General features: G+C 46.0%; 1 protein-coding gene across 2 annotated transcripts in view; it reads right to left on the reverse strand.

The window, feature by feature from the left end:
* Positions 1 to 23057, reverse strand: part of NUAK1 (NUAK family kinase 1) — a 78318-nt gene that overhangs the window by 37638 nt on the left and 17623 nt on the right. For both annotated transcript variants that reach the window (XM_066263465.1, XM_066263455.1), the window contains one exon: positions 4053 to 4173. In XM_066263465.1, the coding sequence (XP_066119562.1) occupies positions 4053 to 4173 (121 nt within the window). The remainder of the gene's footprint in view (positions 1 to 4052; positions 4174 to 23057) is intronic.

Here is a 23057-nt window from a genome sequence, read left to right on the forward strand (position 1 = left end):
TGTTCCAAAGCACAGAGGTTGCCAGTGTTGGGGCACATGCGGGGACAGAACGATGTTCCTCTCTCTCTCTCTCTCTCAAGTCAATAAATTAAAAAAAAACAAACTTTTTTATTACTGTAATTGGGGTCTTGAGGTCATGGGCAGTGAAGCAGATAAAGTCGTAAGACCTGAAGACTTCAGGGTCCCAGTCAGAGGTGTAGGAGCTGGAGCAATGGCCTGGCACCTCCTGCTCCTTACCCCTCAGGGAAGGGAGGAAGGGAGCTGCCCCCCCCCCCCAGTGATTGAGTGGATGTGGGAGAAACAGAACTTGTGTGGGAGAAGGGAAAGAGAACAAAACAGAAACTGGTAATCTCTAAGAAATTAAAAAGAAAGTGGACCACAGTTAAGCCCTGGGAGTTTTCTGGATAAAAACAATGCCTTTTATTTGTGTGGTACTCTGCAGGTCACAAACCACCTGATGGCAGTAGCTTTTTTTTTTAAGCTATTGAAGTCAGGAATCCCTCTGAGAGTCTGATGAAAGCTATGCACTCCCCAATAAAAAGTAACCCACACACTCACCACAGAAAACATTATATCCCAGCATGGGCCTACTCTGCAAGGATGAAAATGTTCTCTATCTACACTGTGCACCGGGCCAGCCACTAAAACAGGGGGCTACCGAGCACTTACATGTGGCTAGTGCGACTGAGGAACCAAACTTCTAGATTTTTAAATGTCCATTATTTTTCATTTAAATCCCCATCTGTGGCTTCTGGCTTGTGTGTTACACAATGCAGTGACAGATCCTCTGTAGCCCATCCGTGAAATACCCCGGTCTGTGGACCCCAGGTGAAGAGCTACTTATGATGATGACACTGTCTTCAAAGTAATTATCCTTTTGGAACTTGCAGCACATTTACCATCTCATTTAATCCTGCTGACAACCCTAGGCGAGGTAGGACTCCCCCTATTCCACTGAGGCACTGAGAGGCCTGCCTTTCTGCCCGGTGTCTCACGTCTAGCCCACTGAGGAGTGTCTGATGTGAGAACTCCAGCTCTTTTCTGACTCCCTGAAACCAGGTCAGAGTGTTTTATGAATTAAGATGAATTGAGGGTTTCTTAATATAAATTGAGTGAACTTATTTCAAGTTACCCAAAGAACTTTAATTCACATGGGTACCCATCTGAGCAAGGGCCTCTCTTCTCCTTGAAGCCTCCAGCAGGGACTGGACTGAAGCCACCTCAACCTTGACAATAGAATGTTCTCCCATTATGGCTCATCTCTGGCCTGCCCTTGAGAGGTGAACAGATGCCAGTTTCCACTTGGCTTGTGGGATTCCCAAGGCCAAGGAGGGCACGCGCTGTTAGTGATGAAGTCGGGCTTCTCTATGAGAGACTCTGACGGCCACAGATGCCTCCCAAATAAAGAAATAGGGAGCTTCATGCTGGAGAAGATGCTTTCTGCCTCCTGGGAAAGAAGGCTCCTTCTCCAGGTCAGAAACCCCTAACACATCAGTGCTCACAGGCATGTGACCCAGTCCCAACCCATCATACAGGTCAGCCTTCACTACTGCCTTCATGTTTCCATAGTAACCAGATCACAGTGGGCAAGAACACTCAGAATTTGATAAAGGTCACTCTCATCCTGCATTTTGTATATCTACTCACTTCTAACTTCTAGAACAGGGGTCGGGAACCTATGGCTCGCGAGCCCGATGTGCCTCTTTTGATGGCTGCATCTGACTCGCAGACAAATCTTTAACAAAAAAAAGTAATAACGTTAAAAATATAAAACATTCTCATGTGTTACAATCCATTCATTTCCTACCGCTCATGTTGATGGTTGCGGGTGGCTGGAGCCAATCACAGCTGTCCTCCGGGACAACACCGAATTTTTATTAGATAATGCATAATGTACACGGGTCGTTGTATGGCTCTCATGAAATTACATTTTAAAATATGTGGCGTTCATGGCTCTCTCAACCAAAAAGTTTCCCAACCCCTGTTCTAGAAAGTGCCCTCATTCACCAGGCAGATTCAGATTTATTCTATCAGCCTAAAACTCTACCTTTGCCAACTCTTCCTCAAAACAACTCCTCCAAGACCCAGCTCAGATGGCACAAGTCTCCATGAAAACTTCTCACACACAGGCCTCCACGGTCCCAGAATATGCTGCTGACACATCTCCAGAGCACTTTTCCTATCACATCTGCATCACTTCTTGAGCACGAGACCCATACTATATCCCTCTTTAAATTTCACATGGCTTCACAAGAAGCAGATACTCAGTAGACCCATAGTTCCCAACCTGCCCAAACACAGATGATGGGGCCCCACCCCCAATGATGCTGACTCAGCAGGTCCTGTGGGAGGCCCAGGAACCTGTGTGTCTAATAATCCCAATTATACTGATGCTGCTGGTCCAGGGACCACACTTTGAGAATCGCTGCAAGATGTGTCTGTAGGTGAATGAATGAATTATTGAATGAAAATGTTCCTTAAAATCAAGATAAACAATATTACCAGCAATTACTTGTCGGTAAAGAGCAAAAAAAAACCAAAAACAAACAAACAAAAAAAAACAACAGGGAAACAGAAGAAGGAGAATTTTAAATATCAGAAAAACTTTAGTTACCATTTGTGTTCTTTTAGCTCTTACTGTGGAACTTCTCACAATCAGACTAGAAATTAGAAATAGGTTCATTTTTCTGACTCAGCCACATATTAAAAAATATTCTCTTTATGTGTAGAGATGCAGAAATGTAGAAAGAAATACCTGAAAATATGTTCACAAATAATGCTTACTAAGGGATGTTGAGATTTCCATAAGCTTTATAATTTTTGTATCTTTGTATAATATGTGAACTTGTTTTTACTGTAATCATATGTCAATTTTATAAAAACAAAGCTATGTAACAAATACATGGAAAGTAAAAAAAAAAAAAAATACCATACATTCTCAAGAATCACTTTGACTCAGAAAATCCAAGACTAGGAATTTTTCATAAGAAAATAATCAGAAATGAACATAAAAATGATGTCCAAGGAGGGTCACTAAAGTCCAGTTTATAATAACCAGAAACTTGAAACAACCGAAATGTCTGACAAAAGGAATTAGATTCAATAAATTACGGTATTTCCATAAATAGAATACCATAAAGTATTTTAAAATGTCCTCGTAGGGAAATATTTATTGACATAGGAGAAGATGCATTTTACAAAAAAAATGAAAACAATCAAGTTAATAAATGGTATAAACTGTATGATCTGACTTTGGATCAAGACACATACAGATACAGAGAAATAGATAAAAACATAAATATGGATAGAGAGCTTTTTGTCAAACTGGAAGTTAGAACAGAAATTATTTTTTAATTTTAACATTAGTATTTTAATCAACTTCGGCAATAAACACAAACTGTTTGTGTAAAATTGGTCCAGGGTATTAAAAAAAAATGATAAGCTGTGGGAAATTTATACTCTCTTTTTCTTCCCACGAGGAACCAAAGAAGTTGAAGCATGAGCCTTTTTATAAGCTTTTCCCCACCCCAGCCCTTCTATAAACACCAGCTACAACTTGGACTCCATCAGCGCCAATAGCTCCCCCTTCTCCCTCCAAGTTTCCAGGACCTGCTGCTCAAAGGTGATACCTAACTCAAAGAGCCTACCTTTGAGTAATTCAGGACACCACCCCCTGAGCGGTCAGCTTTGTGGAGTGACATGGACAATGCATCCACCCTTACTTGGTCACCTAGCAGGCTCGCCATTTTTTAGAAACCACAGCTGTCTCACATACTGGCTTTCAGTAAGGTGGATGCTTAGCAACCGCCAAGGAACTGGGAAGCTGGAAGAAGGCACCGGCCAGAGGTATTTTATGACCAAAGTGAGCTGTGCTACATGGGTCTGGTTGCATTCAAGGTAACCAAATAAGAGATAACACTGGGCTATTTTTGCATCATGAGGAAAAATACTTGGCTTCTGCCCAGAAAGGCAATTACCTAAAAATCTTGGCAGGCCCTGTGGTATGAGAAATGGTAACTGATACGAGGATGGAAGAAAAAAAAATCACTGACCTTCATAAATACTGATGATATGGGGATGGTTGAGGGATGACATAATCTCAATCTCTCGTCTGATGTGAACCATGTCTTGTTCATCCTTAATTTTGTCCTTACGAATGGATTTTATAGCAACCTGTAAAGTCAGGAAATGAAATGTTACTTGGAGAACTAAACAGATGCAAATCAGCCATTGGGGGAGTTTGGAAAATAAATACAGATGTTACTTGTTGGCAGAATCGACAATAACCAAAACAAAGCTTCGAAATACCCCCTGTCATGTCTTGCATTTATAGCAGAAACACCCTTCTCCCAACAACAGAAAACATCAGGTTTTAACAGCCTGAGGTTGGGGACTGTGGATTTTTTCCCCCCCATAAAGCGGAGGCTACTTCATGTGGCCAAATTCATTTACTCTAGGAATGCTGATCCTTTGAAAAAAGAAAAATGAAGAGCTCAGTTTACAGGGTATGGATGATTAAACATGGATAGGTGAAATTAGCATCACTCAGCTCCTCCGGCAGCTGCCCAGGCGATGGCTACAGAAAGCCCTCTCTGGAGGCCACTTCTGCCCAAACCTTGGGTTTTAATACTCCAGTCTGTACTTTTTTATGCACTTGCTCAGAAGCCAAATCCTTCTTACACCCTTCCTCTTGCCCAAGGCACCAGCAACAGCACGTGAAGTGACAAAAAGGCTCTGCTAGAGGAAATGAGGGTAAAACCAGAGTGACAGCTAGACTCCCTGTCCAGCATCAGTGGATTCCAAAAGCTCCAAACCAATGTCGCCTGCAAATCCAAACCATATACAAGGGCCAGGGCCAGGACACAGAGCAATGACTCAAAAGAATTCCATAAATAAAAAGGCATTATACAACAATGGGAATCTTATAAGGAAACATATGTTTGCTGATAGGTTCATCTTTGCTCATGAACAAGTTGGTTGGTAATTTGATTCTCCATGGCTCTGGAGGGGGGACAGTACAAAAACTACTTAAGGTGAGGAGGTATCCATGGGTAACAAGGAAGCCTGCGAGCCAACCAATTTTGCGGCCCACTCTGAAAGCCTGCCAGGTCACCTCCAACCTGGTGTGCCTGTGGCATTAACCTACCTGTCCCACCCTTTCCTAGACAAAGGTGGTTAAACCATTGCTCTGGATTCCGAAGCCATGAAGCTCCAGAGAGAAAACGTTCTTGTTATCAACTGCCCAGGGTCATACCTCCGCTTTCACAGGGTGTGCCACAGTGGGCCTCAGCAGGGCCCTCATCACGTCTGTGAACACTCATGATTCTGGCATATACCAGGTCCCTACCAAACACTATACATGAGAACATTTCTAAAGTCCCTCTGTAACTCAACAGGAATTGGGAAGCTCTTTGTATTATTGTTTTTGCTATTTACTGACCTCCCCAAAAGTCAGAGGAAGTCAACTAGCTGCTCCCTGTAGTTCTTTGTAGAACCTTCCCCAGTTGCAATTACATCAATATTTGTGTCATTACCTGACGCTACACTAGTGGGGATCTTACTCACTGCTTTATCTCAGTGCTTAGCACCATGCCTGGCACGTGGCAGGTCTGAGAAAAGAGCGTGGGCAGGCAGGCAGGTAGACAGATAGAATGGGAAGGAGAAAAGAGGAGGCAGGAAGGAAGGAGGAGAGGGGGAGGCCAGGGTTGGTGCTACTAGGTGACGAGAGCCCAGACTAGAGAACAGATAGTGGAATTAAAGCAAAAAGGAAGGGACCGCTCCTGACAAACAGCACCGCCGAGACAGGCACGACAGGAAGATGGTTTAGGGTTTCTTGGACATCTTCCCTCTGTGGGCATCCGAGGACTGAAGAAAGCAGATAGGAAACAGGGGACACTCTGCTGGACAAAAAGCGCTGCACAGAGATGAATGAGCTTTCACCTACAAAACCCCTTTTCACCACGCAGCCAGGCTCAGAGCTGCCCCGGGTCCTCACGACAGCCGCATTCAGTATGTAGCAAGAAAAGTCTCTGTGCGCTTACGTCAAATGTAAAGATATGACTAGAAGGCTTTATTTTATGTGAGCAGGGCTGGTGATCCTGAGAGCCAGTTCTTGGAGGAAGCAGACAGTGAACACACACAGGCCTGGAGGATGTGGGTGGCTGTTGGACCAACTCCTACATTCCTCCATGAACTAAAGATGGGAGGAGGGGAGAAACCATCTCTTTGATATGCACCAGGCTGAACTTGGACCTAAGGAGGGCCTATTGTCAAGTGACAATAGGAATACATTCTTTCACTATTCAGGGTCAGGAGAGGGTAGTGACATTCTGGGGGGGGGGGGATAAGAAAATAAGCCCACTTGTCAATTCTCCCCAACAGGAGCCAGAGGCCCACAGTGCATTTGCCGGGGGAGGCTTCTACTCCATCGTGAAAAGGGGAGTGCCCACATTCTAACACAACCTCGCTCAGCACTGAGAAAGCAAAAAGGGCTCCATAAATGTTAATAAGTATGGCGGTTGTCCCTCCACAAAAGCTTCCCTCTTCCAGCAATGAATCTTCTATTGAAAATGTAAAAAAGGGCGCATTCTATCCCCTGTGTCAAAGGGTGGTAGAAGTCAGGAGAAGACAGACGCTAGAAATCACTTAGAACTGTGCAACTGCCAAGGCCGGTGGGAAGGCTTTCAGTTCAACTCCCAAGAGCAGTGAGATGACTTCCCCAGGGTCACAGAGCAGTTCATGGTAATCACCAAAACAAAACAATAACAACAACAGCAGGCCCTGCAGGAGCACTTACACATGGTACAGACACTGCGCTAAGTGCTTTATCCACCTCAGATCTCCACAGCCTTCTCATCACTCAAGCTTCAGCGTCAGGCCCCCTTAGGGAGGCCCTCTCTGACCCCTCTGGTTATAAGGCCGCCCCTTGGCCACCTCTTCTATACTTTTCCCCATTTTATCTCTTTTGGGGTGTTTTGTACCATCTGAAATATCTTGCTTCTTTGCTGTCTATTCATCCAGCCTGTGGGCTAAAATCCAGTTTGAGGTTGTTTCTGTAAGACTCAGAGAGCTAAGAATAGTTGTCACTTTTTTTTTAATACTTGTTTTATTGATTTTAGAGTGAGGAAGGGAAAGAGCAAGAGAGAGACAGGAACATTGATCTGTTCCTGTATGTGCCCTGACTGGGGATCAAACCAGCCACCTCTGTGCTTTGGGACAACACTCTAACCAACCAGGCTATCCTGCCAGGGCTGTTGTCATATTTTTAAACAGTTCTTTAAAAGGAAGAAGGAGGAGGGCCCTGGCTGGGTGGCTTAGTGAATAAAGCATTGGCCCAGATGCCAGAGGTCATGGGTTCAACCCCCCAGCACGGCACATAAGAGAAGCAATCAATGGGTACACAACTAAATCTCTCTCTCTGTTCCTCTTTTTCTCTCAAATCAATGGACATATTAAAAGAGAGACAGAGAGATCTATAAGTGTTAGCTTTCGTAATGGGAGGTAGTGCCCGCTTCATGAAGTTGAAGGATATACTGAGCCAGGGCACATGGGAAGCAGTATTGCCTAATGGTTAGCAATAGTTTTCAGTCCTTGCCAAAATCCCTCACTAGCTGTGTGACCTTGGGCAGGTTACATAACTCTCTGTGCTCCAGTTTCCTCATCTGTCAAGTAGGGAAATAACAGTACCAGCTTCATGGGTCCCTCCCTGTGAGGATTACATGTCAAATGCTTAGAATGTACCTGGCCCAGGGCAGTTGTTCAATAAATGTCAACTGTGTTTAACCCAGGGAGAGTGCCATAAATAGGGTTTCTCTTCCTTTCATCCTCAGAGCAAACCTAGAATTCCTCCTGCTTTCTCCTGGGGCAGTGAGCAAAGGCCTGGGGTGGAAACCACATTTGTTCCCAAAGAACACAACGGGCTGGAGCATCTCTCTCCTGAGTCTTCAACTTATACCCTCATCCGCAATGCTAGGAAGCTCAGAGCAGGTGGGGCCCCAGAGTCTGAGACCAGACAGCAGGTGAACAGCTTGACCCTAAGAGCATCTTTCCTCAACCATCTCCTTTTATGATCACCCATCCGGGCGAACAAGGGAGTACACTCTTCTTCCTCAGAATCAAAAGTCTGGCTCCAGTGACCCACTGCCGCTTTTCTGGATTTGTTCATCCACTTACTCCTTTGAGCACTTATCAGGTACCAAGCACAGTGCTAAGCAGTGGTGGGATTCAGTTGGTTCACTCAGTTCACACAGTTCGGCAGAACCAATACCTAATTTTTGTTGAGTTCGGCAAACTGGTTGTTAAAATGGCACTTGTAATTAGGGTTCTCTCCAACGTGAGTGCCTGGGCAGCTGCCGATTGTGGAAATCACAAATTTACATTCCTCACTCTTTCTAACGTTCATCTCTGCAACAGTGTATTCTAAGTGCCCGTAGTGATGTTCAGTCCATCCATAGGTGAGAAAAATTGCAAATGAGGATGCCAATCAAGAAGCAATATGGAAATAACTTAAATAAAAGTTTTGTTTTTATTCAGGTATTGTTTAATATTTTTTCATTAATATTTTAAAACTCTTTCTTATACTCTAGCTTTGTGCACCTCTTTTATTGTTCTTATTTAAGTCTAAAATGCATGAGATAATAAACCACCTTTCGGTATACAGCTTTACTTTTTTATACTTAAAATGGTCATTAGGGCAGAGAACCGGTTGTTAAATTATCTGAATCCCACCACTGGAGCTGAGACGACACAAGAGGCAGCCACCAGCACTCTGCCCCAGCGCTCAATGTTGGGGGCACAGGGTACAAAGAAGAAAAATTACATAAATAACTACATAATTTCCCTCATGGCCAAATGTTACCAAAGATACGCAAAGAGATGCCAACATTATAGGAAAAAAAGCTGCTCTCCAATTTTCCTCCATCCTCACCACATCTACAAAGAAAGACTGAGATAAGTAAAGAGCTCAGCAGGAAGAGATTACCAAATGTCTGAAATCATGCACCCTCCTCCCCCCAGCAAAAAAAAAAAAAAAATCTAATTTGTTTCTGCACGAGTCAGATTTCACTCTGCCTTCAAAATGACTAGAGCCGGGAAGTCAGGTGTCTGAGCCCGACACTCAGCACAGCAATGTTCATAAGCGTCCTCACGTCTAGACAGCGCCATGTGCCTTATAAAACGATCTGCTTTTCAATGAAGCCACCCCATAGTTTAATGTTTAAACCATATGCAGCAGCAGGTCTGGCCGGGGACCTGCCAACGCTGCCCTGTGGTGCCTGCCTGCCGCTATAAAGAGGCAAAAACCAGCCCGGCCAATTTCCATCCCTTATTAAATACAGAGGGCCCAGCCTCCTCTTCCACAGAGGTAGGGTTTCCTTTTTGTGAATCATCACCCCAAACCACCTGCTCTGCAGCCTGCCACCGTGGCAGCTGTCAACAGTAGGAGCTCGGTGACCTTGGCAGGCTTATGGGGAAGCAGGGCAGCGGGGTGAAAGCTTAGCTTTCACTGGAGGGCTGACCTCAGGCAAGCCTGAACCTCATGGGCTGTAAAATGGAGTGAGCAAGTCGGACCTCCCAGGGCTGTTGTAAGGAGTGGAAATCGTGTATGTAAAGTGCCCGGCACACAGTAGGTGCTCACTGAATGGAGGTGACTATAAATGAGGTCTATCAGACACAGGGTCCTGGACCATGTTTTAGGGGTGAGGAGCCCACAGCACATCGTTTCACAGACCTCCCCCCTCCTCGTTTCCCCCACACGTCTCCTCCCCACATTTATACTGATGGAAGAGCAGGATGAAATTCACATACAGCCTGCATGTCTGCATGCGGCAGACAGCCAGCAGTCTCCCTGGCCTGCTTTGGGGTGTGGGGGACATTCTGGGCAGGATGTGTGTATCTGAGCCTCCAGTCAGAAGAATTACTGCCCTGACCCTCCGCAGCCCCTTCCCATGGGTGCTCCTCCCTGCCCTATGTCAGCCTGCAGGAAGTGTTCCAAAACAGTGCCTCTCACACAGGGATCCTAGACATCTGGTTAAAATGCAGATCCTGAATCCAAAGTCTAAGGAAGGGCCTGGGATCTTGCATTTCTAGGAAGCTCCCAGGTGATGCCAGTCATGCAGGTTCAAGGACCCACTTTGAGCAGTGAGATCTTAGTGCTCTGCCTTTGGCCCTGACATTACCAACATTTTTACATCGGTGACAACATTCTTAACAACAGCAGTGACTAACATTCACTCTGTGTGAACCATGTGCCAGGGGACCTTACCTCATTTAATCCTAACTACAACCCCATTTTAGAGGGGAGGAAACTGAGGCACAGAGGACATAAACATTACCCAAAGTCACACAGCTGGCAAATGATGGAGGTCACACTTGAACCCAGGCAGGTTGAGCCTAGAGGCTGCTGATTCTTGAGGCTGTGGAGGAAGTTAGGATGGACAGCTGGCAGAATCTCCCAAGGCCAATGTGATGGGCCCATCCAAGCATATGCAGTTTTACAGGGTCACAGGTGAGATGCTGGGAGGGGGGTTGGGGAGTGAGCAGCAGGAAAGACATATGGCTGTAAACGCGGCATTAGTATCACTTTAGTGGCGACAAGCTTGCAGTTATCTGGCAACAGGAGCTGGCAGCTTCCCCGCCATTCACAAGGTGTGATCTCACACCCAGCCACATTCCACAGGAGCTGCAGGAAGCCGAGAGTCAGAGGCAGCTTAGGGACCTTTTCTGACCAAAGGGCCCACTGCAAGTGGCCTCTAGGCAGCCAAGTTGGAGGCCAGTGTACAGGTTTCTGTACCTGTCTGGTTGATGGTCAGAGTTCAGCAAGGCTGAGCTCCACACGGGCCACACAGGTCCAAAGCTCCTTAGGAACACCAAATGGCTTTCACTCAGAAGGCCTGTGCCCAGCCACCACCTCAGTGATGCCACCCAAGAGACAACCTTGTAGCCAAAGCCCTTGATTAATTAAATGACCCCTGGCTCTTTGGGAGCAGCCTGGCCAACTCAGGAAAACACTCCAGCAAGTTGCAATGATGCAGCCAGCCCTACAGGGCCCCAGGCCAGCTCTGCCGCGGGGCCCGTGGGCCTCTTCCTCTCCGGCCTGTTGATTCATGTCATTACATGGATGTTTTTTCAGACAGAAGCCAGTTGGAAGCCAAGAGTTGTATCAACAGGCTCTGAGCAGAGGCATCCCGATGCCAGGGAGTATGACGTGTAGAAAAAAAAGGTTTCTTCTTCAAAGAATGGCATCCCACCATTTGCCACCACCAGCCCTTTAATCTTGTAAGAGGTTCTAAAAATATAATCCTCTGTCACTCAGTTCTCAATCCTCTATTTCCCAAAACTCCCCATCAGAGATGACGTTTCCTCAGATGAGACCGATTTTTCTCCTGCTATGAGAAATGTGTTCTATTTCCAGAATGTAAGCAGCAAATCAGATTTTTACTTGACGGCACCAGGGCCTGCTTCGGGGGACTTCAGAGAGGTCTGGGACTTTTTCCCTGCGTGTACAGTCAGTCTTTGATCTCCACCGCCCCCCCTCCAAGGACTGAGCTAAGATTCACTGTTGCACGTGGTGATGCCACAGGGAAGCGGAATTAAGACTAAGAAATCTCTGGCAGATTTACACACCCTGTATGGCAGGCGCTGAGGTTTGTAAACATGAGATAATGGCCATGGCTGACCAAGCAGTGAAAAGAAGGCCAAGGGAAAGTTAACACCAGTGGCCATGCCAGAAGCAAGCAACAAACCAGCTCGGAGCACACACTTAGGTTCTCGAGCGTCTCAGAGCGATTTGCCAGAGGGTGGTGAGCACACCCTGTGCATCAGAGCCCCTGGTTGCGGGAAGAGTGCAGGTAGGGGAAGCTGTCAAAATGCAGAGTCAAGGGCCCACCCCAGATCTATTGAATTTTGAGGGTGGGGGCAAGCTGGTATCAGCATTTTTTATGAGCCTCCCCAGAAATTCTGCTGCACTTTGAAGTTTAAGAAACGCCACCTTAAACCCGAGTAACTATGGCCATGATGGCCCTTATTATTCTGTACCTTTCATATGATGCAGTCATAGTAAACATTAGGTCAGGGGTCCCCAAACTACGGCCCGCGGGCCACATGCGGCCCCCTGAGGCCATTTATCCGGCCCCCACAGCACTTCCGGAAAGGGCACCTCTTTCATTGGTGGTCAGTGAAAGGAGCACATTGACCATCTCATTAGCAAAAGCAAGCCCATAGTTCCCATTGAAATATAGGTCAGTTTGTTGATTTAAATTTACTCATTCTTTATTTTAAATATTGTATTTGTTCCTGTTTTGTTTTTTACTTTAAAATAAGATATGTGCAGTGTGCATAGGGATTTGTTTATAGTTTTTTTTTATAGTCCGGCCCTCCAACAGTCTGAGGGACAGTGAGCTGGCCCCCTGTGTAAAATGTTTGGGGACCCATGCATTAGATGATCAGTGAAACTGATGAGCTATACAACTAGACAGAGGAAAATGAAAAACAAGCTGTTTCCTGGAGGGGAATCGGTGACCTGAATTCATTCACCCCCGGCAAATGGAAGGCTTCTTCCTCCCATCCTCGCCCAAGGCAGGCCTATGGCTGCCACAGGGCAGGGAGCTGGCTGCCGATTCACTCTGCGCACCCAATGGGGGGGGGGGGGCTCCCACGCCTGGTAGAAGTGAATGTGTCCAACAAAGGAGAAAGAAAGTGAGCCCCGGAGGCCACATCTGCGGCCTTGGGGAGACTTCTCTTACCAGGACCCTCTGTAAGTCCCTCGGGGCTCTCTGCTCTAACAAACACCCTCAAGGCCGCCTGCACAAAAATGTCTCTTGTCGCAAAGGAGATGCCACACGGGCAACTAGAGTGGCAGACACACTGAAAATGCAAGGCTTTTTAGCTGGGACTCAAGTGGCCAAGCAGATGTTTGCGGACTTTGATGTTACCTAAAGGCAACATCAAATCTGATGTTGCAAGACCAAATCTCAATTCTCAAGTGCCGCTGCTTTTCTTCCAGGTTACAACTGCGGGGGGGGGGGGGGGGGGCACGGGGGCTGGACCAGAGGGCTGTGCTTACTCACAAGTTGGAGGGCCTCAACTGGTAGCATCTGATCACTCTGACTCTGTTTATAACACAGCTTGGATAAGCTTAGGGTTGTGCAACTTTTATTTATCAGCCTCCAAGCCCAGCAGAGAGCCCAGCCAGAACCGCTAAGAAACCTGGCATCAGCACTTGGGCTTGTACTTGGCCCAGGTGCCCCTGCACAGAGAGGTCCTCAGGAAAGCACATCACAAGCTCAGTTTCCTCATCTGCAATGAAGAAGATAAGAGCACCAACCTCGCAAGCTGGGGCATGCAGAAATCATATCAGCTATGCATATGATGGAGGGCAGAGAAGGCCAAGAGTCATTAGGGCAGAGGCATAATGAGCACCATTATCACCAGCAGATGTTAGAGCTCCCAAGGAGGTTGAAGCACAGGTCCCAAGTTAACAGCATCACTGGAACTGCAGCAAGAGTCCTGAGTCTGCCTGACCAGGCAGTGGCGCAGTGGATAGAGCGTCGAACTGGGATGCGGAGGACCCAGGTTCGAGACCCCAAGATCACCAGTTTGAGCACGGGCTCATCTGGTTTGAGGAAAAAAAAAAAAAAAAAAAGCTCACCAGCTTGGACCCAAGGTCACTGGCTCGAGCAAGGGGTTACTCGGTCCGCTGAAGGCCTACGGTCAAGGCACATATGAGAAAGCAATCAATGAACAACTAAGGTGTCGCAATGAGAAACTGATGATTGATGCTTCTCATCTCTCTCCATTTCTGTCTGTCTGTCCCTATCTATCCCCCCCCCCCTGTGTCCCGATAGATAGATAGATAGATAGATAGATAGATAGATAGATAGATCAAAAAGAGTCCTGAGTCTCACTCCGGCCCTGGATTATTACTCTGGGCAAGGAATCCTAAATTCCGAGCCACAGGCGGCAGCAGGACAGACTCTGCCTCAGCAAGGTTCAACATTTACACCTGAGTCAGGCTCCTGCGCAGTCAAGTCCCCAGAGGCACTGTATTATGGACACATGGAGACGAGGAGTGACAGACACACCTAAGCATGCAGGTAAATTGTGACCCATTTCGCAGCGTGGTGCATTATTTCCACTCCATCGAATGCCGGGAGCTGTCCTCACACACATGCTGGGGACACTGTTTTCAGTCCAATTCAGTCCAAACCTTGTTCCAACTTCGGAAGGCTGATTTGATATTACACATGAATAGGCATACTTGGGAGGTTTTTATCCCATTATTTCTTACTTAATCATTTGAAAACACTGCTTTTAAATATTAACTTCAGGCTGCTGTTGAATCACTGACCTTGGGAGCAATGAACAGAAAGACAAAAAACTAAGAAACAAAATGAGTTTTCCACCGAGAAAGAAAATTAGCCAGTGGAGTTTAGCCGATCCAGATGAACAGAACGAAGAAGAAAAAGTTTTTAATTTCTTAAGATGGTAAAATACATTTAACATGCAACTAAAAAAAGGGCATGGCTTTACATTTTATTTAAATATAATATAAACATGGGTGATTTCACAGCTAAGTGAAAGAGAAGATTCTTCAGAAGTTATTTTTATCCTGACAGACTCCCTCTTAGTCGAAAAACTGACTTATGGCAATTAAAGTGCAAAGACATATCAGACAAGGAAGGAACAATGGCCCGGCTGCAGTCTGTCCCCCTGGAGGCCTCATTCATCATCCCTTCACACTCAGAAGCTTCTTTTCCTTCCAAGGAAAGCTCTCATTGTCCATTACCCAGAGAGTTAACAGGCTGGTTCCTGCTCCACAGCTCCAATGCAAAATCCATCTGGATGCTTATCAGCCAGCTAATTACTGCCCCACAAACCTGCCTGAGATGCTTGTCAAGGCAGCACCTCCGGCTACAAATGCACAGCCCCCCAAGCAAGGACAACCCCAACCCCAAGGAGCATGCTCAGTTCCAGGCAGGTATTTCCTGCCGCCCGGATCAGGATCTCTGCCAGGACCTCTGTCATCTGTGACTGACTTCCGCTACCGCCTCCTTCACATTCAGCCCCTGCAATGAACCCCATAAAGCACGTACAGTCCCCTTTCATAACCTCACTCGCCACCACAGGTAGGTTCCATTCATATAGAGACCACTTCATTCTAACACGTCTATCGTCTATTTCCTTCAGTACAACTCCAGTGCCTAACAGGGGCATGGTGCATGTATTACATGCCGAAATGCTGATGCTGAAACGGACCCTACATATTAAAAATGACTCTTAACATTATGCTAAATGAAAAGTCAGACAGAGAAAGACAGATAATGTATGATTTTGCTTACATGTGGAATATAAAAGATCCAAACTCAGAGAAACAGAGAGTAGGGGCTTGGGGGTGCGGGGAGAAACGGGGAGATGCTGGTCAAAGAATACAAACTTTCAGCTGTAAGATGAGGAAGTTCTGGGGACCTAATTACAGCATAATGACTACAAGTAACAATATGTGTAAGGTCGGTGGATAATGGGGAAAGGTCAGGCCTGGGAACTTTGGCTGGGACCACCAAAAACTCAGAGCGCCAAAAGAAACTTCCCAGGAGCGCTTTGGAAAAAAGCGACCATCTGCCAGCCACTGAGATTTCACCACGTCATATTAGCTCGACCACCCTAGGGACCTTTTAAATATCTCCCACACGGGTCACCACTTGCGACTTCCCTGGCCTCCATCTTTCCTTGGGGCCAGGGAACCTCCAGGTGGGATGCACGCTCTGTACTCAATAAAGCCTTTTGTTATTCCACACTTTGTGGCTCGGACCCCCTTCCTTCCTTCTCGGCGGGGAAAAATACCTTACAATATGTATTATATACTTGAAAGTTTTAAGAGAGTAAATCTTAAATGTTATCACCACACACACACGAAAGATAAAAACGAATTACATGAGGGGATGAAAGTATTAACTTACCATATTGTGATAATAATTTTGCCACATATATGTGAATCAAATCAACACCTGGTCTTCCTTAAACTTACATAACATGTGTCAATAAAACTGGGGAGAGGACCCTTAAAAACCATAAAACAATAGCAGGACATCTTATTATTACACAGGTACCTGTCACCGAGTCTTCTTTTACTTACTAATCTCTCAAGTATTGAATCCAATCTGCCCCTGTCCTGAAATCACTTAGCCTAAACAGCTCTTCTTGAAAATAGAGATGGGCCCTGGCCAGCTGCTAGGTTGGCTAGAGCATCATCTGGATACACAGAGGTTGCCAGTTTAATCCCTAGTCAGGGCACACACAGAAACAGATAGATGTTTCTGTATCACTCTACTCTCCCCTTTCCTCTCCTCTAAAATCAATAAATAATTTTTTTTTAAAGAAAAGAAAATGGAGATGGGCTGGGAGATAATTCACAACAGCTAATAGTAATCATATATCGACCAGTCATCAAGCCCTCAGTACATGCTAGGCCCTGGGCACCATCCCATTAAAGGCCTCAACCATTTACTCATTAAATTCTTGCAGAGTTGATGAATATAAACTGAGTCTGAAGGAGGTTAAGTAACTTGCCCTGGGGCACACAACTAATAGGTAGGAGAACTGAGTCTCATTAAAAACCCCAAAGACCATACCCTCCACCTCCGTACCACACTGACAAAGCACACTGCACGGTGCCTGCACACGGTCAGTGTCTGATGAATGCAAACTCAGCCAGTCTCGGGAGGTGAAGGCCCCACCAAATCCACTCTGCTTTGGCTTTTTTTAAGCTAAAATTTAAACCACTTCCATCTTCAAAAGCGCACCCCCTGCTGTTCCTCGCTGCTCTCTGAGGCCAGCTGATGCAGCTGGCAGAACTGGGCAGCAGGGTTTGGGAGGCATGTCCCTAAAATGATGCAATAATGAGTCAATTCTCCACCAAGCAATTTTGGGAAATCTACTCTAAATAAGGCATTGATCCAGGTGCTATAAAATGTGACCCAGACCTACTCCTTAAGTTGTTTATAAGCCAGTTGAAAAGAGCAATGGGCATGGGCACCTCCTTCCTTCCCTGTACCCATTCACCCTGCTACTAGTAGCCATAGTTTCTGCCAAATAATGCTCACACCAAAAAATATTTACTGTTGTTATTGACCAAATTGTGTTTATTCCCTCACCCCCCCACACACACACACACACATACACACAAGTTCATTTGTTTAAGCCCTAACCCCCAGCATGACGGCATTCGGGGAAAGGACCTAAAAGGAGGCAATTAAGGTCAAATGTGGTCATACGGGTAGGGTCCTGGTCCTACAGAGCTGGTGTCCTTACAAGAGGAAGAGACACCAGGAGTCTATGCACACCTAGGAAAAGCCATGTGAGGACACAGTGAGAAGGCGGCTGTCTACAAGCCATGGAGAAGTGGTCTCACCAGAAACCAATCCTGCTGGAACCTTGATGTTGGACTTCTAGCCTCCAGGACTGTAAAAAAAATTAATTTTTCTTGTTTAAGCCACTCAGTCTGTGGCCGTCTGTTATGGCAGCCTGAGCAGACTAAGACACTGGCCATTCTCCATGCTACTTAAAACACAGTCAATAAGTAAACTAACAAAAGGGAGAGTCATTCATGGTCAATACCAGGCTCAGCGAGCAGAGAATGCCAAACAGGAGCCCTAACTGCTTTGTTCATCCCTGTGTTCCCAATGTCCAGGAGAGAGTCTGGCCCCACAGCAGATACTTCATAAACACTTGTTGAGTTGAACTGAATCAAACATGATAAATATTTTCATAAGGATGACTCCTTTCTCACCCATCCACCCACTACCACCAACCTGGCCCAGTAACTACAAGTTGCTGAAATCAGACACCCCCCCCCCCCAATGATATCCCAGATTCCACTCTGGCCCACACTGCTTCTGTACTTGTGGGTAAGACCACAAATCCATGGGTACAATACCATGGTGTGAAGAACCAACTCCTATGTATACAATGCCGCCCTATTTCACTCTCCCCACCATCCATGAGACAGGCAGGAGAGGGACACAAACAGAGGAAAAGAACTCCCTGAGTCCTCACATGTCATCAAGTCAACACCCAAGTTTCAACCCAGGTACTTGACTTCTGTGGCCAGTGTAGCTTCTGCCAGACCACACCTACTTCCCCATTTCATCAAACCTGTGGAAACACGGAGTAAAGAAGCAACACCCTGAGTCCTGCCATTGTGATGCTTCCTTTCTCTGGAGCTTAGGCCTTGTGGAAAACTAGCTCAGAGATCAGACTGTTCAAATGTCGTGGGCGACCTGGCCAGGGAGCTAATCAGAACAATTTGGGAATGCGGCGAAACAAGGACACCCCTTCCTGGATCAAGCATTGCCTTTGTGGCAACACTTCATAAGAACCATTCTCTTACAACAAAACTGTCAAATCCAGCAACCACAGGCCAGAAACATCCCAGCTGAACCCCGCCAAGCTGCTTTCTGATGTACTGTACACACAAATACCAGTATTCCCCAGATGTTCTCCATGTAAAACATTTGGTTTGAGACACAGCCTTTCTTTCCCCAAAATTCTTACATTTGTTTAATGGACTCATACAGTTCAGCTAAAATATCCTGGAGCAGACATCTGAAGCCAGCCCAGCTCTGATGCAAGCATCCCATCTGCAGGAAAGACAAACAAGTAAATAAGACAAACCTCCCCCAGATTTATGCTCCTTGCATCTTTTAAGCAGGTCATAAAATGCAAGCTATGTGCGGATAGCAACGCACATTGCTTTTAAGTGTGCTCAAACAGAGAATGGGTCTGGACTACTGAAGAGGAAGCTACATTCTCTTTCTTACTCCCTCAGGAGAGAAATTACAAAATCTGTCACCTGAGCAATGTAGATGATTGAGGTAAAGACAGGTTTTTCCTGGATCTAGTCGTCCAAATATAGCAATAATTCCTTTATTCCAATGACCCTTATCTCTTCACCCACAATCCAGAACACAGGTAAGAGGTGGTAAAAAATGTGAAAGCAGCCCAAGAGCCCATCAGCAGATAAGTGGATAAAAAAGCGGTGGTACATTTACACAATGGAATACTACTCAGCTATTAAAAAAAAAAGAAGGAAATCAACTTTTACAACAGCATGGAAGGACCTATAGATTATTATGCTGAGTGAAAAGCCAGTCAGAAAAAAGACGAATATCATATGATTTCACTTATACATGGAATGTAATGAACAAAATAAACAAAACTGAAACAGAGTCATAGATAGAACAGACTGACAGCTGTCAGAGGGGAAGGGGGTTGGGGGCTGGTGAAAAAGGTGAAGGGATTAAGTTAAAAAAAATCTCACAGATACAGACAACAGTGTGGAGATCACCAGAGGGAACGGAGGAGGGGGAGGGAGAAGAGGGCAAAGGGGGGACAGATGTTGATGGAAGGAGACTAGACTTTGGATGGTGAGCATTAATTGTATTAAATATACAATTGATGTACTAAAGAAGTGTACACTTGAAACCTATATAATTTTATTAGCCAGTGTAACCCCAATAAATGCAATAAAAAAAAATGAGGTGGCAAAATGGAAAATGCATTGTATCTTAAGTCAAGAGACCCAGCCAACTTGGCCACATACTAACTGGATGGCCCTGACCAGCCCTTTTTCCTCAAAGTGGCTTAGCTTATTATATCAATATAAGGAAGATGAGGCTTCACTAGATTCACTGTCATGGGCAGTTCAACTGTGAAGACTATGATTAAGGGCAATAAACCCTTAGAAAAGCCAAGAAATGTCATCAAATCCATGCATTGGGCCCCTGCAGACGGCCACCCATAGTTTTCCTACTAACAGTTCTAACAAGCTTGGTCACAGCAAATCTGCGCAAAAGTGGAAAAACAGAATCAGAAAGCCACTAGAGACAGACTCACTGACAGAATGAAGACAGGACCGCTAACTTCACCTTTAATCTTGTCTTGGGAGTTTTCAGTATTGAGCCTGTGGTATTCTTTGCTGTAGGGAAAAGAAGAATTTTGCCATTTAAAAAGGCCACAAAAAGGAATGAGTTGATGAGGGAGAAGATAGATGAATTATAAATAGCAGACATAAGAACTCCAAAACACAGTACTGAGAACCATTTAAGAGTTCACCCAAAGACATCGAGATAAGGTTTAACTACCTTCAAGGTATTTTGTTTTAAGAAGGCAAGAAATGGCCCTGCCAGGTGGCTCAGTGGATAAAGCATCATCCCAACACACAGAGGTTGTGAGTTTAATCCCAGTCAGGGCACATACAAGAAGCAATTAGTGAGTGCACAACTAAATGGAACAACTAAGTGGAACCATGATTTGATGTTTCTCTCTCTCTCTCTTTCAAAATCAATGGAAAATTTTCAAAATGAAGAAGAAAGCAAGAAAGTGTGCATCTACTTAGAAAGATTTCCATAATAAATGAATATAACTTTTTTAAAAACTGACTCTTTAATGAGTGGACTTCAATTACCTGGAAAAATATATTTAAAGCTCTATATTATAATTTATTTCCACTTAAGGCATCAGATTAACCAGTGTTCTCCATTTCCTTGACTGAGGCTCATGCCAGGTTGAACAGTACCAGTTCTTGGGCTCCTCTCTGCATTTCCCGTACCCTTCTGTTCAATCAGCCAACTGTCTTCCGCCTCCGCAGCCAAACCGACGTCTCCAGTGTGGTGACCTCTACAGCCCATGGAACATCTCACTCTCCAACAAGGCCAGCAAATCGTAGCACAACTGTAACTTCCTCCAGATACAAATCTCCAGAATTCAGACTTGTGTTTACCCCCACTACTGCCAAGAAAAGGCAAAATACAGTGAGATAATATACAGAAAATGCCCAGCAGTGTGCCCAACATACAGCATATGCTCCAACACCACTTTTTAAGTTACTATGATTAACAAACAGACCTTATGCAGAAATGCGTGTACATAAGGACACAACAGTGAGATCCTTGGAATGTGAGGCTGAGAGGATGGTGACAGAGAGGACAGGGGTTGGGAGAAAGGGAACAGCTGTACTGTGGCCTCTGTTAAGAGGACATTTCAGGTCACCCCACTAAAAGAAGTCCCTCCAAATGTCCTTCTGTAGCCCTCAGGGAATCAACTGCAGAATGGGATTGTTTCCCTGAAACAAGCAGACACACAAAGGTCACTACAACTGGGGCCTAAAAAGAAAACAAGCGGCTGCCAATTTACGGGCAGCCTCTGATGCAACAGAGCCAAAGGTCCCGGCCCAGGTCCGGCAGGATGGCTTCGGACACACCAGGCCTCCCTAAGGAAGGCACACTGGGCAAGAATGAGGGAGGGGATTCACCTTCCTGCGGGCCAGGCCCAGGCTTGACCAGTCATGGATGGGGGACACCCTCAGAGATACAGACCCTTGGACCTTAGTGGTCACCATGCTATAGCCAGTGGCTCTCAATTTGGACAGTGCATGACAGCAACCTATGGGGCAGTTCAAAAATACTAATGCCTGGGCTGCATCCCCACAGAGCTTTTAAAAGGTCCACAGGGCCCTGGCCGGTTGGCTCAGCGGTAGAGCGTCGGCCTGGCGTGTGGGGGACCCGGGTTCGATTCCTGGCCAGGGCACATAGGAGAAGTGCCCATTTGCTTCTCCACCCCTCCCTCCTTCCTCTCTCTCTCTTCCCCTCCCGCAGCCAAGGCTCCATTGGAGCAAAGATGGCCCAGGCGCTGGGGATGGCTCCTTGGCCTCTGCCCCAGGCGCTGGAGTGGCTCTGGTTATGGCAGAGCGACCCCCCCCTGGAGGGGCAGAGCATCGCCCCCTGGTGGGCAGAGCGTCACCCCTGGTGGGCGTGCCGGGTGGATCCCGGTCGGGCACATGCGGGAGTCTGTCTGACTGTCTCTCCCGGTTTCCAGCTTAAATTAAAAAAAAAAGAAAAAAAAAGAAAAGGTCCACAGGTTATTCTAACGCTCCGCCAGAACTGAGAACCAGAGGGGTAGCAGGAAGAGCCACGGTGGGGAGAGACAGACCTGAGTTTTGAACTCCAGTGCCGCCACAATTACCAGAGCAGATGAATTCCTCTTTCTGAGCATTAGCTTCTTTAACTGCACAGCAGGGATAATAGTCATGACGTGTCACAGAGCTGCCGTGCAATGAGAGGACGCATAACTGCCTCACTGTCTGGCAGAAGGCACACACCAAGTGTTCTGTGAACATTCACTCCTGTCCCTTCCACTCCCCTTCTGTCCAGGTTCTCCATGCAGGTCAGGAGTTCTGAGCACGCTCACCTCTATGGGGTTTCCTGCCTCGCTAAGTGGTTCATAAAGGGCAGAAGGCAGACATATGCTTCCTTACATTGTACCCCCATCACAGATGCAAACACTGAGCCCTATTAGGTGAAACAGGCATATTCTGTGGCAAAACTACATAAAAACTGAGTCACAAGCAGCAAATGAGGGAACTCCTAGTTTTTAAGATTTGGTTTGCTTTTCCTGTCTAGATGACAGACTCATCTTGGGTATGACACTTTCTTGGAATGTCCCTGCCTCTGTATCTGCCCCCCCCCCACCATTCAGCCAGGAGCAAGGCTCACACTTGGAGCACCACACAGGGCTGGCACACAGTAAGCCCATGGGAATGCCTGCCGAATGAATGAATTACTCTTCTTGGGCCCAGGGATGGGCACTTACAGATCAAGAGCTCATAATGCCCAAATGTGTTAATCCCCAAAAGAGGAATTTCATAAATATACTTGAACTCTGATTCTCAGCAACTGGCAGCAAAGGAGATAAAGGCCCCATTCAGCATTTGGGAGGCAGCTGCTCAGTGACCATAAGCAGCACTTCTGTTTGAGTGGTGCAAACATGGGCAAGTGACTTAATTTTCTTAATTCTCAGTTTCTCCACTATAAAATGGAATAATAATGGTGTGTACCTTTTAGGGTTACCATCAGGATGAATTCAGGTCAGTGATCTAACATGCTCAGACTCCTGCCTGGCACCATCACTGCCTTTGCAACCACTTGCTATTCTTATTATTATACCATAGAAGGATAACAGCAAAGAGACCTCCAGCTTCAGAACCAATATAAGGACCCAGGGTCTTA

Source organism: Saccopteryx bilineata, chromosome 1 (genome assembly GCF_036850765.1).
Source record: "Saccopteryx bilineata isolate mSacBil1 chromosome 1, mSacBil1_pri_phased_curated, whole genome shotgun sequence".
Lineage (NCBI taxonomy): Eukaryota > Metazoa > Chordata > Mammalia > Chiroptera > Emballonuridae > Saccopteryx > Saccopteryx bilineata.